The following is a 19,364-nucleotide window of genomic DNA, read 5'->3' as shown; positions in this document are numbered from 1 at the left end:
ATAAAAAAGGTTGTTCCAGGGGTTGGACAAGTCACGACATATAACAAAAACGTTTCTTGGTTGGTAACGCCGTAGATACAAGTTACAGCTCTTGCTAACTCCCTCGCTTATGTCATCGCCCATATGTGTGCACAAAATAAAAGCACAACTATCAACCAAAAGCACTGCATATTTTATACCGGTAATTTATTTTTGCTTCATGGTTTCAGTGACGGCGGCACAGTGGTCGACTGGTTAGTACGCCTGCCTCACAGTGCAGCGGTGCAGGGTCCAAATCCTGTTCCGGCCTTCCTGTTTGGAGTTTGCATGTTTTTTGCCAATTTTCTCCGGGTACTCCGGTTTCTGCCCACATTCCAAAAAACATGCATGGCAGGTTAATGGAACAGTCAACATTTTCTCGAGGTGTGATTGTGAGCGCAGATGGTTGTTTGTCTACGTGTGCCCTGCGATTGGCAGACAACCAGTAGAGGGTGTCCCCCCGCCTACAGCTGGGACAGACTCCAGCATAGTCAATAACATCAACAATAAAATGAAAGCAAAGCCCATCGGACAAAATTCACATCACGCTACAGTATTAATTTTTTTTTTTAAATGACCTTAAATAGATCGTAATTGAATGTGTCTCAATCTATGAACAATTCAGCTTACGAACAACCTCTAGGGACGAATTGTGTTCATATCTTGGGGACCTCCTGCAATTTATTTGCATGAATTTATTGTCTTCAGTATTTGTTGTTTCAAGTTATTGCTGATTCCATTGTGCAGGTGAGCCCACTGGTTTGGCTGGTTGATGTGTCAGAGAAGGTACTGTAAATATTGGCCATAAACACCCTGCAGCACTGTACAACAGAGCTAACTGAGCTGAAACACAGTGCCCATTTTAATTAGCCTTTGCAAAAAGGTTTAAACTTGACACTGCTTAGTCGGTACATTACCCTGCTAAATGGAACTCGGTGAATCCAATATGTGCGGAAAGTCAATGATTTGCTATTAAAAACCACAACTTCAGTATTCATTCCAAGATGTGTCACGACACAGATGTTCTAAAGGGAAGAAAGATGCTGTGCACAGGTACACAGCAAATATGTACGAAAAAGAAAATGTGGGCGTGACCGTGGGTTGAGGGGTTCGGGGGAACGTTCGTGTGTAAGACGGAGACGGAGTGTGTGTGCATGCATTAAAATAGGGGATTTTCTTGTCAGAGTGGCAGAGGTGGGGATTAGTTTAGGATCTGACTGAGACAGAGGAGAAGAGGGCTGATGACTTGAGCCACATAAAGAGATGACGGAGCAAATATGGGGGCATATACATCAATATCTGCACCAAACACATTATAGCTGCACCCAGCAGAGCAAAACACACACGGTAAAAAGCCAAGCTAGATTTTCTTTGTTTAATGCATGACTGAGAGGAGGAAATTAATATCAGTGAATTGCATCCGCTCCTATGGAAGATCTTCATGCTTGCCCAAACCTCAGGCTAACATGCCCAAATAGATGCATACACACGTGCGTGCGCGCACACACAGACACACAGACACACAGACACACACACACACACACACACACACACACACACACACACACACGCACACACACACACACACACACACACACACACAATGCTGACAGACAGGCACTAAAATAACCTCTGTTCCAGCTGGTGGACTGCTGAGGCTCCTGCTGGGCTCTTTTAATAGGGAAAATTAGCCAAGCAGAAAGGTGGATCCTGTTTGTTATGCTCCAGTGTCCTCCTTCCACACAGTGGGCCAAGGAGGCATGCTCTGTTTTCTCCCTCCCAATCTCTCTCTCTCTCTCTCTCTCTCTCTCTCTCTGGATCTCAGCTCTCTTGACACCGTGCCTTCACCAGCTGCTGCTGTCTTCGTGCATCCTTCGTCTGCTCTTATGCCAGGTATACAGACACACATGTAACTGCTTTGTCCATCCACTTTCTTGTTTACTGTACATGTCAGTGTTTGAGAACTCTCAGTTATTTACGTTGTACCATATCCACGAGCTCTAGAAATGAGATGAGATGCGCCTAAACTGAGAGAATGTCAAAGCAGGAGAGTGAGTTAAGGTAGGCAAAGTAAGCACAAACAAGTGTTTGCATGAGGCACCAGTCAGGATGAGGTGAAAAGAGTGAAGGATGGGAGAGGATGCACAAGAGTGAAACGCATCTTTGTTCTGGATGCGCTTGAGACAGCTGACAACGCCAAAATAAGACCTTCTTTCAGAGGGAACGAGTAAGAGGAAAACAGCAGAAGTTGGCAGTTGGCTAATCGGAATGATAAAGATCCATGTGTGTGCGTGCCTGTGCGGGCATGTTTGTGATTTAAAAGAGTTTTTGAGTAAACTGTAGAAAATAAATTGATACCCACTTGCCAAACTCATGTACAAACTATCCACTCAGCATGCGCACATGTGAGAACATTTTCTAAATATTTTGAAAATTATTTTTCTTACAGAATATTTTGTGTGTGACATCGCTGGAAGCGTTATGATGCCAGATGTAACCGCAACATTTAATTAATATTGGAGATTTAAGGTGCCAAAGGGGCACAATCGGAACATAGATTATTTCCACTGCATCCTCTCAGGTTGCACTATTTCCAAAGAAAGTTGTTTTTTTTTCTCGTTGAAATAATTATATTTTTTTTCTATGTTGCTTAAAAAAGAAGGACTGCATGTCATGAAACGTTTCATACACCCAAATCCAGAAGGAAATCAAATGAATCCCAAAGTCCTGCCACAAACCACTTCAAGTATGATGGACATACTATGCTACAATGGAGGGGAAAAAAAATCATATTCTACTATCTTTTCAAATATTTGGGGTCCATGATAAAGGTTGGGCATATTATACTGTCTATAAAAGCAGACCTGCGCTGAACGAGATATCCCCCCCCCCCCCAAAAAAACCCTACATTCATTCTAATAAATAAAGCTTGTACCCAAATGCTCTTTGGCTTGTACACATCCTTAGGCTCTATTATCGTAGAGTAGAGCAGTTGCATTCAAGAGTAAAAACATGCATACCCTGATTTCTATGCTGACACAAGCGTTGATTTGCTTGTTTGAGAATTGGGTTCATATGCGCGCTGTGCTGAGCGTTCCGGCGTTCAGAAAGCATTTTCTTTGACGTGTACCTGAGAAGTTAGTGGCTGAAAGTAGATTGAACTTTAAGCCTTTTGGAACCATTTCGATGTATTGGTGCAAGAACTGCAAAGTGATGTTGGTGAACTGAATCAAGGCGGACAGAATCTGAGATCCACGGACATATTTGGTGGATGTCATTGCCAGACTTGTGCTGGTCACAAAATTAGAGCCCACACTGGTTCTATAATGAACCAATCCTGATCCACTGGTTCTATACAGCACCAACAAGAACTAAAAGATTATTTACAGACCTGACCTGCTTCTATGGTCTATGAACCTCAAAAGAACTCCATGGTGCGATATAAAATCATAAGTGCTATACTTTATACAGCTGAACTGTTACCTTTCTCAAGTGAACCCCTTAAGGAACCCGGTGAGGTTCAATGGTTCGATGGAACAAGGGGTAATATACTGGCGTGTCCACATAAAGGACATCGATACAATTCAGATCTAAAAACAATGGCAGTGACATGTGTTGAGTACCCGGAGAAAACACACATAGGCACGGGGAGAACATCCAAACTCCGCACAGGAAGGCCGGAGTGCAGATTCGAAACAAGGTGTTTTGCAGAGAAAAACAATCTGTGGGGAAAGGCTGGTCAAGAGTCTTTGAAAGCCTACAGGAACCTTTAATAGCATTTAATTTAAGTTGTAAATATTCATCTATCCATTTTCTTATCCTGCCAAGGCTCACAGGAGGCCGGAACCCATCACAGCTGACTTTGAGCAAAAGGCTGACAACACCCTGGACTTCTTGCAAATCAATGACAGGGCACATATAGGGAGAGACAACCAAGTGGGCACTGAACCCATCCTGCCTGTACGAACACATTTGATAACTTGCTTTCATGTTTTGCATCCTTTATTTACCTTGAAATATTTCCAGCCATGCAGGTGACTTCCAAGCCCGTCCAGGGATACAATTCGATACACTACCTCTTTATAGAGTCAAAGAGGGTGTTATTATTCATATTCCGCATGTTTAATCTTTTTAAATAATTTATTACCTTATGGTTGGCTGGATACCAGTCCTGGTTGTATCCCACCTGTCCACAAGTGTCACCCGGGAAAGGTTCCAGCTCATCCATGATCCCAATGAGTCGAAGCGGAATACAAAATAGTTGGACGTTGGAGTTTTTCTGTATCTCAATGATAAAATCCTCCTGTTTCCTCCCACTTCCAACTCTGAAACACACAGCTCTATGTTGTGTTCACAGTTGACGTATTGCCCACTTCCTTTTCCATGTCTAAATGAATAAGTAAGTAGGTTGATTAGTTGGTATGTAATTACGAATGTCCAGTGCCATGAAAAAGTATTTGCCCCTTCCTGATTTCTGTGTTCTTTGCATATTTATCACATGCAAATATTTTAGTTCATCAAACCGATTTTAATCTCACACAAAGATGATGCATGGAAACACAAAATGTAGTTTCGAAAGGACAATTTCATTTATTAAGCCACAAAAATATTCAAAACCTCCCTGTCCCTGTGTGAAAAAGTAATTGGCCCCTGAACCTAATCATTTGTGCCACCCTTGGCAGCAATAATGATCCAAGAGCGCTTGAGTTTGAGGGCACCAACTGATTGTCGGACGTAGACAGGAGGAATCATTGATAAAATAATCACAGCAAGTTGTCCTGGTCCTGAGGAAGCAGAGCAGCCACAGACCATCACACTGCCACAACCATGCTTTGCTGTTGGCATCATGTTCTTTTTATCAAATGCTGTGCCATTTTTACCACACAGGTCACGGGCCGCACATCTTCCAAAAATTTAAAATTTTGGACTCATCAGTCCACAGAATGTTTTTCCAAAAGTCGAGAGGATCATCAAGATGTCTTTTGGCAAATGTGAGACGTGATTTTCTGTTCTTTTTGGACAGCAGTGGTTTTTGCCTAGGAACCCTCCCATGGATGCCATTTTTGGTCAGTGTCTTTGTTATGGTAGATTCATGAACACTGACCCGAACTTAGGCCAGCGAGGTCTGGAGTTATTCGGGTGTTGTTCTTGGTTCTTTTGCGACCTCCTGGATGAGTCGTCAGACTCTTGGAATATTTTTAGCTGGTTGTCCACTCCTGGGAATGTTTTCCTCTCTTCCGCAGTTTTATACATTTATGTAAAATGGCTCTGACATTTTACATATCAAGGAGAACTGCAGCCAATCCATCTGTCAATGGCGATGCATTTTTTTTTGCTTGCTCTGTGTTAGCCAGGTGGATCCCGGTACGTGTCGCTGTCGGATGAGGAAGAGAGAGGCGCTGACGTACTCACGGCCTGCCTTGACAGTGGACTTTGTATTTTTTCTTCGATGGCTTAGTAGGGTAACCTAGTGAGAAAATAAATAAACAAAAGACAGATTTATATTGATAGCCAAGCGATCTGGCGTATATCTCAACAGCAACTCCTCCCCAACTGCAAGCTTCAACTGTCGATGTTGAGTTGTAAAGTGGACTCATCGACTACTCGGTTACATGGTTCAATCCTATAGTAGGTAGGGAGGGAAAAAAATAGATCCTCTAAAATATTTGAAGTGACAGGCTTTTAGGAGCTTTATTCTGTGATTTAGTGTGCTCACTTTTCATTTTAGGGCTTCATAAAAGTAAATTACAACTACGTGTCACTATTAGCGATAGTCTGTTTTTGCCATGCCTGCTCAGACTCAATTCTATCTATAACTCTTTTGAGATCAGGCCTGCATTTAAGAAATTGTGATGAAAGATTCTCGAGTCTAACCTAAATTGTGAGAACCCCCCCCCCCCAAAAATAACACCTGTTTCCTTGAACGCATGCCATGGCATTTAACTCAACTTGCAGATACAGAAAAGGAGGTTAAGAATGTTAAATTCATGTTTAGTGAGCAGCGCACGATGTAAATACTGCTCTCATTTGAGTTTGTCACATCCTGTACGAAGCACACACAAACTCGCGCAAACATATGAAGAGAAATGTGATTTGTAATGAGAAATGTGAGCATTGGACCTCTTCCTCTCCACCCACAGTTCCTGTCCACAGGGGGTAGGGGGCTCTTCACCCGTCTCACACGTCCAACTCAAACACAGAACAACCCACACATCACAACGTGCATGACCGCAAAGAGCACTCACACTGGCAGCACAGCACACCAGAGGGGGGTCCATTCATCGGAAATCCTAATCTCTGAATAAACATATTCTTGGGTATAAAATGTTTCCGATATTTGTTGTTCTTGCCTTTTGAGACCCCAGGTGGAATTGCAATGAAACCAAAAATCCAGTCTGCGTTCCTTTGAACGAAAGAGTGGATTGAGGAAAGGTCTCGAGAATTCCCTTTTGAAACTTGCAACAACATTTCGGCAGATTCTTTAGCGGCCTCTTCATCAAACAAAGAGCGCGCTGTGCTGGAGAGAAGTGGTCTCTTCCCCCGGTGCAAATCCCACCACTACCCAGCATGCCCTGCAACATGAGGAAGCGCATGTGCTCAGCGGAGGTCCACCACTGGCATTGAGTCACATCTGATTGGTTCAAGAGGTGCTGAGGCTTGCAGGAGATGTTGCAGCCGGCTCGTGTGGTTCCTCCGCAGTTTAACCAGTTACGGACGAGGACATCTGAACAACAGACTCCGCCTTTGGGAGGCCTGCAGGAGAAGGTGATGATGCTTCGTTCCTGCTCAATTATGCAATTAAATCCAGACTTTGTCGCCCTATCACACTCCAGATTATAGCCTGCAGCCAGCCAACCATGTGAGAAGAGAAGTGTTATGTGCAGTGAGAGCACAAAGAGGCCGTCTTGCAAGTCACCATAGTAACATCATCTGAGCTATAAAGGATGCAGGTGGAACTTTACCTGGGATCAGTTTATGACACGTTTTAGCACACCACAACTTAATGACCGAAAGCACTTCAAGAGCAAAAGAGACACTTTCAGGCTTGAGATGCTGCACTCTAAATATTAGCAGTCAACGCACCATCACGTCTGAGAATCCTGCGCAATCTGATACTCTTCATCGAGCCCTGCATCAGGCCCCTTGCATGCTAATGCAGAGCCACACAATAGGAAACATTGAAGTGTGTTTATTTTAGTAAACTGCGCAGCCCAAACTTTGTGCTGCAGTGGGACATGGTGTGGACAGTGTTTTTGCTGCTGTGTATTTGACTCGCTCTTTTTTTCCTCTCTTCCATTCTCTACCCCACCGCACATGTGTGCGTGTGTGTGCGTGTGTGTGTGTGTGTGTGTGTGTGGACCCTGGAGACGTTGCTCATGCATAATCACTGTATGTCTTTCTGATCTGCCTGTACCACCGGTGCCCACAGAAACACACAATTAAGCAATTGTAAGGCAAAGCACACCAGTACGATTGCAGAGAATCAAGCAAACAAAGGCCATGGAGGTGTTTCGTTGTCTTTATTGTCGTCAAAATGGAAAACCAGTCCAGACTTTTTCATCTCACACAGGTTGAGTTGCGCATTCACATGCAGGCTGTTGCTACATGTACAGAATATTGTATGTCCAGACTTATACATTTACTTGCCACTGTATAGAACTGTATGAACTTGCGATATAGCGAGTATGCACTCAGCTATACAGTGTGCCCATCTAGTCCAGTAATTCATCATCCTTTATCATTCACTAGCTCAGGCATCAAGAAGAGATTAGATGATTGGATGGTGCAATGCAACACTTGTGTGTGTGTGTGTGTGTGTGTGTGTGTGTGTGTGTGTGTGTGTGTGTGTGTGTGTGTGTGTGCGTGTGTGTGTGTGTGTGTGTTAGTATCTTCAGCCCTCCAGGGCTCAGTGGGCTAATTAATAATGAATCCCAGAGAGTCTGTGTTTGAAATGCAGATGTGCAACTGTCGGCTCCGCCTGCTCCTTCAGAGTGTGTGTGTGTGCATTTGAGAAGGGGGGTTGATTTGTTGGGTGGGGTGGGGGGGGGGGGTTAAAGAAGTAGGTACCAATGAATGAGTATTAGTTGTTTACGCAGTAAACTACCTGGTTTGCTTGGTGTTTTGTTACTGAATAAAGTTGACCAATTCTGTGTTTCAAATGTTGTTTTGGAAATTTTCAGGGCACTTTCTTGCAAGCTTTCGTCATCAAATATACTCACAACACTTCCTCATTGGTCCTAGCCCAGGCCGGTGCTCCTTTCAGCTCTCATTGCAGACGAAGAAGAGGAGGAGTGGATATATGGAAAGAGGAGTTGGAGAGCGTCTGAAGAGCATACGTTATATGATTTTATAGACTCTCTACTCTTCTTCATTGCTCTGTGTGTGACTGAAGTGATCTGAAGTTTAACAGATGGTAATGTTATGTAGATTTTAACCAACAGAGGCTCCTTCACTCACATAGTTACGATATAGAGCCATTTTGCAAACAGCACCTGGAACCAACACACACACACATACACACACAAATAATCGCTTTGACAAACATTGACTTTGAAGGGAAGCGAGAAGAACCATTTCAATTTAATTTTATATTTCTAATCCTCACAGATAATAAAAAAAGATAGTGTGACAAACTCTTTTCTAAGCAGAGGAAAGACAGTTTCAGCAAAAAATAGTTTAAAAAAAAAGTGTCCCTGACCTGGGGCTTGTCTATTGTTTTCACTCAATTTAATTTCTAATTAACCACAAAGTCAAATAATTTTATGCTTGACTTTGCATCATATTGGAATACTAATGTGAATACACATGCAGGTTGAAGGCCTTGATGCTCTCTTTGAAGCTCTTCTTTGCACTTCTTTTCAAAAAAAAAAGTATAATTAAATTTTGTGAGAACTTCAATTATTCCAAACAACATTATCTAATGATTAGTTGCATTTACTGTCACAACAATACCACAAAGTGTCACATTGTTTACACCTGCATCCGTCAAATTAATTTGAATCTTTCCAAGATCCACAATCCCAAACGTCACATTCGTTTTCATGCTTAATCTTTTAAATGTGTAACAACAGAATGGAACAGCCAATAACCAGACATTTGGAATTAACACTGACTGAGTCTTGGTGTAAGAATGTTACCATATCGGGGAATTAAAGATACAGCTCTGGTGCACCTTTGACAGCATTTTCATTAATATGCATGTTGAATGCCGCAGTAATCACTTTTTTTAATACAAGACTGACTTAATCTAAAAATGAAATGTCTGAATTTAAATCATTGAATGCATGATGGCTATGCATAGTTCCAATTTTACAATTTTCTTTTGGGGTAATAAAAAAAAAATTCTGTGGAAAACCTTCATGCAGACATGAGCAGACCAAACACAAGCGAAACTTCAACCTCAAACATGCACTTCAATTTTCCAAATCAAGAAGAAAATGGGGGGGAAAAAATAAACATTTAGGTTTCAAATTCGTGTTGAAAACAAAGACTGTGTCAGCAGCGTCATGTTGTTTTAACACGACGCCACTGTGCTCGACGTCACGCGCTGATGGGGGACATCGATCGTGTGTGCGTGTGTGTGCATGTGCTTGCGCGTGTATGTGCATGTAAAGTGTTATTTCTCAATGTATTATTAGACAGTGCCATTTTACTGAAACACACACACAGATTTGTTCTGAATACATATACAGTATTTTACTATTGCCTTCCTGTGTTCATTAACATAAACAATAATAATTCACATCATTAGCAGATACAATATTTTAATTTAGTTCAGAGCTGGGAAATGGGATAAACTGGTTCATGTGGGTTGACAAAAAAAATCGCGTTTAACGCATTAACACATGGGTGACTCAAAGAATCGAGGGGGTCAACGCTGCGTGGGGAAAGTTTGCAGAGTTCATGACACTCCGTGACAGGGCGCACCCTGAGGCCCAGAGCTTTCTCAACAGCAGTCTAAACCTTATTAATCTTGTAGTAGTGACTATATTGCGCCAAAAAAAAGATAAATAAAACAATCCCTGACTGCAGTCCACCATAACAATTTAGAATTTTGATACATTTTTAATAATTCTGCGCACGCAACATCAACAATCGTGTTGTTATTGTATTCTTGCAGGAGTCGTGACACTATGTGACAAAGAATGTACTTCAACTAAGAAAGCTTGTGTGGAAAATTACATGCGGGAAAAAAATAAATCAACAACGTGGTCATTTCAATCAACGTAAACTGCACTCCAATTTTAAAACTTACACAGCACACGGAGTTAAGTTTGGAAAACATAAATATCCAAAGTGTCATTCGTTTGGAGAATTGGGGTTGTTTCAGTACCGCATGAATATATTTGTTTTATTCAAGAATTAATTGCCGCGGTATAAGATGCATAAACGTCGCTTAAAACCGCAAAACAAACAAACAGCAAACTCTAAACAAACTATTAAATCCCAATGACAAAATGAGAGAAATTATGAGTCATTAGCTTGTCTTATTGAGCAGTAATGTGCACCTTGGTAAGAGAGAGGCAGTCAGTAGCAGGGCTGTCTCGGGTTATCTGTGAATGGGCTCTTTATTGGAGGCGCGGAGCGGGGATTTGCCTTTTATTCGCCTCACTATGGAAACGAGCTCGACGGCAGAAAAATGTTGATGTGAATAAAAGGAATCAGCACGCGGAGCGTTTCTAGAGAAGCATCTGTTACACTTAGAAACTTAGACTATCGAGAGCAATACAGCCTCCCTCTCGAAGCAGCACTCTCGTCCACTTTAAGCTCACCAAATGCGTACTTTAAAATCGGGGAGGCAGGTGCTATACGATTTATAAAACATCTTGATGTCCAAAACAAACATTGAAATACTTTTTTTGGGGGGCTTTATACTAAATACCGAAGTGACGCGCGTACGCAAAAAAATGCACCTAAATGTACATTTATAATCGGTCAATTGTGGGTCGACACGTTTTGGAAATTCACATTCGTAATTGTAAATTTTATTTTATAGCGTGAGGTAAGCTAAACTCTGACTTAATATTTCTTAGGGAAAAAAAGGACTCAATTTCTTAGTTGTTCGACCAAACATCTAAAACATACAAACAAACCAACATAAAACTATTCGTAAACATTAAAATAAAATAAAATGCGCAGTATGAGTAGTATTCTCCTTATTCCAGTTGAGTTATAACGCATCTTACTCGGCGCCTTCGAGCAGAGGTCACTCGGTCATGATCAGTCCCTCGTGCAGGCGAGTCTCCGGTCACCGAGGCCGGTCGATGTCCAGCGGTCCTGTCCACACATCCTGCCCGCCGTTCGCTCACCTGCTCCGGCCTCCTGCTTGTCTCCTCCGCGGCTCGGTGCTCTTTAATGACTTTCTGTTGGCTCCAGCCTTCTTTTTATTTCTCCTCAATGTATGAAAATGTATGCAAATTTAAATCAAGCTTAACCTGGGAGCCCCGGCAATATATTTAATGGAACTGCAAAGCAATAAGGATGCTGGCACACATTCTTCAAATGGAAATTAGAGTGAGCAGCTAAGTTAGCTTTGAGCAGAAATATCTTGCTGAGTTCTAACGAGAATGATGTGATGCGAGAATAAATGTAGTAATTGCATCACATCACGCGTAATCGCGCGCTTTGCGTGAGGATCGATTCCTCCCACGGTGGTAGCAATGGACGTGGGCGTTTTGGGGGGGGGCATTTCTTTTAAAATTTTGACTGATTTAATTTTTTTGAATGCAGTTGCACGACACTCCTCTATAATCGGTGCATGTGGAATGGTCCGTGCCCGAAAGCGCCAGGTCTTGGGACTTGCCACCTTATAGAAAAGTCCTGAGGAAATGTTTACTGAAAGTTAATGATTGTCAACTAGAACAGGAGCAGCTTTGATTGCATCCTTCTAAATTAAGTGTTGGCACGTCTGACAAATGCCACTGGAGCTTAAATCTCCTTCGCGCGCTCTCAAGGGTGACAGCAGCAGCATTAAACTCGCGCGTAAAGCAGTTGGAAACTTCTATTAATAAACAGGAACTGCGCTCCACGCGCATATTGTTCCACAAACAGACTCGGTGGACCAGCAGTCGGACTCACTTCCGGTTCGACCGCCCCGAACACTTTCCACTCTGCGGTTCTGCACGCCGAGGAGGAGGGGGGTGGGGCGGAGGGGGGAGGGGGGTCTGTGGTGTGTATGGTGCGCCATCATTGGTGGAGAGGTGTCGTCGTTTACGACTTTCTCGGCCTATGAGTGGCGGTTCTTGCCGTCCGTCATGTTTGTCAACGTCTGACTGGTGCCGACACTCCAGAGAGAGGGAAATGTCAGATGCTGAGCTGAACCTCACTTTAGTATCGCCAGCGGGGTTCAGCAGCCAGCATGGCCACAGCTGCCTCAAGCCCCTACACCTTGCTCGGTTCCAGTCCCATGATGCACCCGGACAGTCAAGCCATGCAGCCTGCGAGCCCCTACAGAGGACACCAGAAACTCCTGCACAGTGACTACCTGCAGAACGTCCAGAGCAACGGGCACCCCCTCGGGCACCAGTGGGCGAACAATCTGTCGGATAGCAGCCCGTGGTCGGCCTCCATGGAGCAGCAGGACGTCAAACCGGGCAGGGAAGACCTGCAGCTCGGCATCATCCATCACCGCTCGCCGCACGTCGCTCATCACTCCCCGCACCACAACAACCATGGCAACCACGCGGCGGCGTGGGGGACTCCGGTGTCCCACAACTCCTCCATCAGCAGCGGGCAGCAGATCAACATCTACTCCCAGACGGGCTTCACCGTCAACGGCATGCTGGAGCACGGCGGGCTCACCCCACCGCCCAACCCACAGGGCCAAGGCATGCACCCGGGCCTCAGGGACACGCTGAGCCCCGAGCACAGCGACCTCGGGGGGCACCACTGCCACGACCACTCCGACGAGGAGACGCCGACGTCGGACGAACTGGAGCATTTTGCCAAGCAGTTCAAGCAGCGGAGGATCAAGCTGGGCTTCACGCAGGCCGACGTGGGATTGGCGCTGGGCACTCTCTACGGCAACGTCTTTTCCCAAACGACCATCTGCAGGTTCGAGGCTCTCCAGTTGAGCTTTAAAAACATGTGCAAACTCAAGCCGCTGCTGAACAAGTGGTTGGAAGAGGCAGACTCGTCCACGGGCAGCTCCAGCAGTATAGACAAGATCGCAGCTCAGGGCAGGAAGAGGAAGAAGAGGACGTCCATCGAGGTCAGCGTTAAGGGGGTCCTGGAGACGCACTTTCTCAAGTGCCCCAAACCCTCCGCGCAGGAAATCACGTCGTTGGCGGACACGCTGCAGCTGGAGAAGGAGGTGGTCCGCGTGTGGTTCTGCAACCGGAGGCAGAAAGAGAAGCGCATGACGCCGCCCGGGGAGCCGCCGCCGCCCCACGAGGCGCCCTATTCCCACGGTGGCAGCGCGGGGGACGCGTCCTCGTGCCACGACCTCTGACCGCTGCACCGCTCCGGGAGGGATCAGACCGAAAACGGACTCCCGCGGTGTGGGTCCCGCCGGTACAGACTCATCCAGACTCACCGGAGATACCCGCTCAGCCTTGGCCTCTTTCGAAGCGCCACGAGGGCATTATTCGATCATTTCACGGTACTCCGTGGAGCCGGTCAAAATGTTTGGATATAAATACAATAATGTGCCTATAATCTACCAGCGCCTTTAGTTTTTTTTGTCACCATAATCCAACAAATGGGACAGCTTTTGTTTTCATTTTTTCGCCCTCTTTTTTTTTTTTTTTTTTTTTGTGGGGTGACACAATGATTCTTATTTTCTGAACTGATTTGATATTTCAGTGTTTGGGCACCACGTGTAATTTTACTGTCCACTCGAGGTCACAATCCTCCCGTGTCTTTATTTTTGTAACATGTCCGTTGAACATCTGTAATTGTTGTTATTGATTTTGCATAAGCAAGTAGATTCTCAGTCCAGTGGTATGTACTACCAACACAATAGCACTTGAAGTCTTATTTTTGGCCCTCCGTTGTCGCCTGTAGTTTATCTGGCCACTCACAAAAACAGTTATTTATTAATGTTTTTTGTTGGTGTTGATTTCATTATCTTCGACCATTTAAACTGTGTAGACTCTGAAAAAGAGCCGCGAATAGGAAAAAATTGGGGTTGACGCTATACACCTGCCTAGAATTTTATTGTACGTTCACTATCCAAATTTTATACATTTAAATACTCCTGTAATTTGGTTTATTTCACGAGTATTTTTTTCGAATATTGTACAGTTTTATATCTTACCCTTTTGAAGTCATTAATTTAAACAAATGCTCTTAGTTATTCCTGCACTTAATTAGCAATGTAAAAAAATATTTTCAGTATAAAATTGAACTGTTTCGGCGGTTTTATTCCAAATTTCGATGACAGCTCAAGTAATTATTTATTTTCAGTATAAAGCTTGTATTATGTTTTGAAATAAACTATGTATGTTGTAATAAACAATTTCTTGCTACAATCGTTCACGGTCCAAAAATAATTACAGTTCAGCAACAAAACAGTATTATTATTATTATTAGTAGTAGTAGTAGTATTGTTATTATTATTATTATTATTACCTCACATTAGCCTAATTAAACCAGTCAAACATTATTGACTCATAGGTAACCCAATCCATACGAACAAACTGCATGAATTGTGTCCCCCCCCCCACCCGCAACCCCCCAGTTTTATGTGTCCCTATAACAGCTGTAAAATATCGAAGTGCATGGCTCGATAGAGTCTTGGTTGTAGGCTGATCACTGAAAAAAACGGGGATGGGGGGGGGGGGGAGCGAGAGAGAGAGAGAGAGAGAGAGAGGGAGAGACGTGCAGTTGCTCTGAAATGTTATTGTCAGAGCCCTGTGCCCTCCTTGATCAGACATGCGTGATGTATCGCCGGGGCCAGCGGGCCTGACAGCGCGCGCGTACACACGCGTTGATACACGCGCGAGCACGCGTAGACCCGGGCGCGCGCGCACACACACGCAGAAGCAGATGAATCTCATTTCAAAGACTACAGCTCCGTATAATTGGCAATGCAAAAGCAAAATAGAGCTATATTCCTGAAAAAAAAAACTGTGAAGCTTGAAAATAAATTAGCGATGGTTGTGACATAAGTACATGCAGCACTGTTTAAATGATTCAAAAATAGAGCTGGAGAGGGAAAGGGGGGTGGGGGTGCGAGGCCTTGCCTTGAAAACAGAGAGCCTGACTGGAATACTAATGTGTCTTGAATTTATGCATCTCCTCAGTCTGCGGCCCAGTGAGGGGGTTGGGGGAGACGGCAAGAGAGGGTGAAGAGGGAGTGAGGATGGAGGTAAAAGGGGACGCCTATGACAATATGCAAGGAGAAAAGTAGAGCAAAATAGCCTACCCATAGCATCCAACTGTTTTAGATGCAAATGATGAGTGCTGAAAGCGTGTGATGGAGCAGAGCAAGAAAATGAACAGAAATGATCAAGTTTCCATCAGCACACACCAATGGGCCACTTTGCTACTTTGGAGGCCGAAAATATCTCAATTTTGAGAGGAAGCACATTTTTAAAGACTAACTGATACTTCAATAACTGACTAGTTCAGAAATGATTGACTCTTGATACACGACGAGGGCAAAAAAAAAAAAAAAGAAAAGAAAAGAAACAGGTGCAAGCAGGCAAAAAATACAAGTTGTAAACGTGTCCTCTAAAAAGTTTGAGATTTGATGACTTTTGCAGGTAACCCGGGCTCTCAATCAGATCCTGAGTCAGAGAGGAGCGATGGCTTCGTGACGAGATTGAATGACTCCCTGCTTCGTCATTTGTCATTGCGTTATTTCAGAACGAACCCATTTGGGTTTGCTTTTGAGGGCTGAGGATTTGTAAGCCTCAGTTAAAGGTTAAGATGCCATAAGTGGTCAGACTCAGAACTCATTTAAAACCAAATGCCGGATTCAGTGTTTCTTTAAAAGAACTGGAATAAAAGAGCTGCCAACTCGTTCTTGAGAAAACAGCAAGCTGTTTGCCATAAAACAGAGACATCATATTTCCAGAGTGAGAAGTGTGTGCCTGTGCGTGTGTGTGTGTGTACGCACACACAGAGCGCCCTCCATAATTATTGTTACCCTGGTTGTGTTCTTTAGCTTCCAATTGCTTTTTCTAAATAGCTTAACCTCCCACACCCCTAAAACCCTACCTTTAATCTTAGAAGAAATAAAACTTCTCACCCTACAAAATAAATCTTTTTTATCCAATCATTTATGCGACAATTTGAGCACTCTTTTTGTTTTTCCTTTGCACAATCACCTTTTGCCAACCAAAAAGCACCTCCTGTTCTCCTGTAATGTTTCACAAGATGGGGATTATAGAAAGAGGGATCTTCGACCATTCTACTTCGGACAGTCTCTCCTAATCATCCAGTGTCCCGGGTGCTCTCCTCTGCCCTCTGCTCTTGAGCTCACTACACAGGTTTTCAATGGGGTTGAGGTCTGGGGACTGAGATGACCTTGGGAGGAGCTTGATTCTGTGTCTGCTGAAACATTTCTTCTGAAATGTTGGCTTCATTCACATTTTGACCAAGAGTGTGAAATTTTATGGAGGGCACTGTACACACAAACATATATATATATATATATATATATATATATATATATATATATACACACATACATATATATATATATATACACACACACACACACACATATATACTACATATTATATCCTACATATATATTTAATGGCACTATTTACTGATAGTCACATTTTTCTACTTCGACTACTTTTTACGAAGCTTGCAACAAATATTTACGTGAGTACAATCTTGGGGTTAACGTAAAATCAAGTTCTGCCCTAATAGCTATCTTTTACCCTGGAATCCAAAACTGACTCCGCTTTACAGGCATCATTCTTATCTCGTCATAAAAACAATTCTCAAAACGTGTTGTTTACAAGTTCAGTTCTGTCCACGAGCACCACACTCCATCAGTGTTGATTTGCGAGGCCTTGTGCACGAAACTTGGGCAGGGAGTTTTATTCTGAGATGATATGCCAAAAACGTACAACTAACTTGTTATTTGAATTAGGTTTGCGTGCCTATTTCAAATTGCATACATTACTTTAGATTTTTCCGACAAGCGCCAAGAAAGTAAAGTTGAAAGTAAAACTACCTCTTGCTGTGTTTGTCCATCTTTGCAACAGGGACTCCTCCAAGTTTGGCTGCACATGTGAGCAGAAGACGCATGCTGCCACTGGAAGTCTATAAAACTGTGTTCACCGAGTTAATTATTTCCCCCCACATTTTAAATGTAAATAATAATGAATACTTTTAACAATGACATTCCTAATATATACAGTACATATTGACACACACGCAGGATGGATTGGCTGTTGTTGTTTTTTTGTTTGTTCTTTATTTTAAGTGATGCTTTGGGCTGTTTCACACTTGTTGCACATGAATTATTGAGCCATTTCGACAGATCATCCCTACAGGCTGTTACCACTGTGGTCTGTGAGACAGACAAGGATTGTTATTTGCTCAATTAGAGAACGCGAAGAAGAAGTAAGAGGGCACGAATGTGCAACACACATCAGAAATCGGTTTTAAATGGCATCAAATTGTTCTCTGTATCGCGATAAAAATCGTAATCACCCCGAATTGACAATTGGAGAGGAATGTTCTGATAGTAAAATTAAGAGGTATGCCCCCCCTTTAATTATTTCCTCTTCTGTACCTTCTTGGATCATTGCCAGCTCTTTGCAAAGAAGTCCCCGAGCAGCCTTTTATTCTTTATTTTCCCCTTCAAAAGTTCTAGTCACGACAATGATTTTTGGAAATTATAGTGGCGTTAAACTCGCCTCTGTGATCTTTTCGTTCTTCCACTCTGAAGTCTGAACAAATGCTTTGACGTTTGAATGTGGGCACATGATACCTGGACTGTGTGTCATAGACCATTGATGCACATTGTTTAAGTCATAGGCTGTCAGACTCCACTGAGGTCACATTTTTGTGTCCAAAGCAACGTCAGCTCTAAATGATCAAGGTTAACGACACATGGGCATTGCACATACAAGAGGTGAAAAAACAAACTCAGTAGTTGGTGTTCCCATTGCTGGAAAGTTGCTGAACAATAGGCAGATAGGTGTGGAAGGGTGTGGGAGTTTTGTCCTTTCATTCAGAACAACAGTGAATTATCTCTTATAGTTAAGACCAAATAATATTGACTTTTTTTTTTTTCAAATATGGTAGATTTAATTTAGGTGTTCGACTAAATTCCTCCCCACCGCATTACTCCCACGAACACCCTCATGGACCTTTTCTTTGTGCACTGGGACAGAAATGGGCCTACCCAAAAGTGTGTAAAAAATGTATTGAATGATTAAGATTTTGAGAATAATGGGCAATGAGGTGATTTAGCTCAATTCCTAATTAAACTAGTTTATTGATTAAGAAACCTATCCATCCGTTTTCTAATCCGCCTATCCTCAGAAAGGTTGTGGGCGCGCTGGAGCCTTTCCCAACTGTCTTCGGGCAGAAGGCGGAGGACATCCTGAACCGCTTGCCAGCCAATCGCAGTGATTAAGAAGCATCTCACCTATTAAGGTTCAATTACTTTACCGAGTCCCAATAAATCTGGATTTAAATTGATCAGTTTTATTTGCATTAGGGTACATTGCTCCCATCCCGAGTTGTTTTGAATCTGGTGAGCTCACAAACTAATGTGATTTTTTTTTCAGTCACTCCGCAGCACAGCAGCAATTAAGACGTCTTATTTACAAACCTTCAGTCAAGCAGTATCGCTGCATTTAGAGGGGAGTTTTTGCAACCCCACTTACTCTAACAGCATGTCTAATGAACACACACACAGATAAGTAAGGATAGGGAGGCCTGTTTATTGCAGGGGGAGAGTAAATCACAGTGTGCGATATCTTCATTTGAGACAAGAGGGCTGATCACTGCTTGTCCTGCTTGTTCCACATTAACTCATTATCACACACGCTCGCTCCATTAATTCTCTTGCTTTTATTAGCGGCAAGAGTGAATGGACCCACATGCGCACACACGCTCACAGTGGACCAATGGCAAGTACTGCCTCTACCTCATGTGACAGCTAATGGCTTCATTTGGAGCACTGCGCTAATTGGCTGACTTTGGGGAGATTCTTGTTAATGAGGATAAATAGATTCACACCTGAATGGGGTGCTGCGCGGCCACAGCGGCACTGTGGGAAATGTGGCTGACGTCTACAAATGTGGGCTGCAACACTAGATCATGGAGACGAATTGACATCCCCCTGTCCCTTTTTACTTCCTCCCAGCCTCAACACAGTTATGTTTCCTTGCCAGGCAGACTTATTAGCAGAGTGCTTGATTAGCACC

General features: G+C 43.3%; 1 protein-coding gene and 1 long non-coding RNA gene across 2 annotated transcripts; one reads left to right on the top strand and one right to left on the bottom strand.

The window, feature by feature from the left end:
* Positions 1 to 4,625: 4,625 nt before the first annotated feature.
* Positions 4,626 to 11,506, bottom strand: LOC147208688 (uncharacterized). The gene is made up of 4 exons (XR_015097527.1): positions 11,205 to 11,506; positions 8,476 to 8,510; positions 8,238 to 8,341; positions 4,626 to 5,485 (listed from the first exon to the last, which is right to left on the bottom strand). It is a non-coding gene; the product is annotated as an uncharacterized LOC147208688 (long non-coding RNA).
* Positions 11,507 to 12,213: 707 nt separating this feature from the next.
* On the top strand, positions 12,214 to 14,494 carry LOC147208687 (POU domain, class 3, transcription factor 4-like). The gene has a single exon (XM_086105981.1). It carries the CDS (start codon positions 12,377 to 12,379, stop codon positions 13,466 to 13,468), a length of 1,092 nt encoding a protein of 363 aa, XP_085962107.1. The 5' UTR covers positions 12,214 to 12,376; the 3' UTR covers positions 13,469 to 14,494.
* Positions 14,495 to 19,364: the final 4,870 nt, after the last annotated feature.

Source organism: Hippocampus guttulatus, chromosome 2 (genome assembly GCF_054856545.1).
Source record: "Hippocampus guttulatus isolate MCC_2025c chromosome 2, RoL_Hgut_1.0, whole genome shotgun sequence".
Lineage (NCBI taxonomy): Eukaryota > Metazoa > Chordata > Actinopteri > Syngnathiformes > Syngnathidae > Hippocampus > Hippocampus guttulatus.
This window is presented reverse-complemented; position numbering and strand designations above follow the sequence as displayed.

Bases quoted from the DNA above. Each gene is read 5' to 3' on its own strand.
- LOC147208687 (XM_086105981.1), top strand. From the start codon at position 12,377: ATGGCCACAGCTGCCTCAAGCCCCTACACCTTGCTCGGTTCCAGTCCC.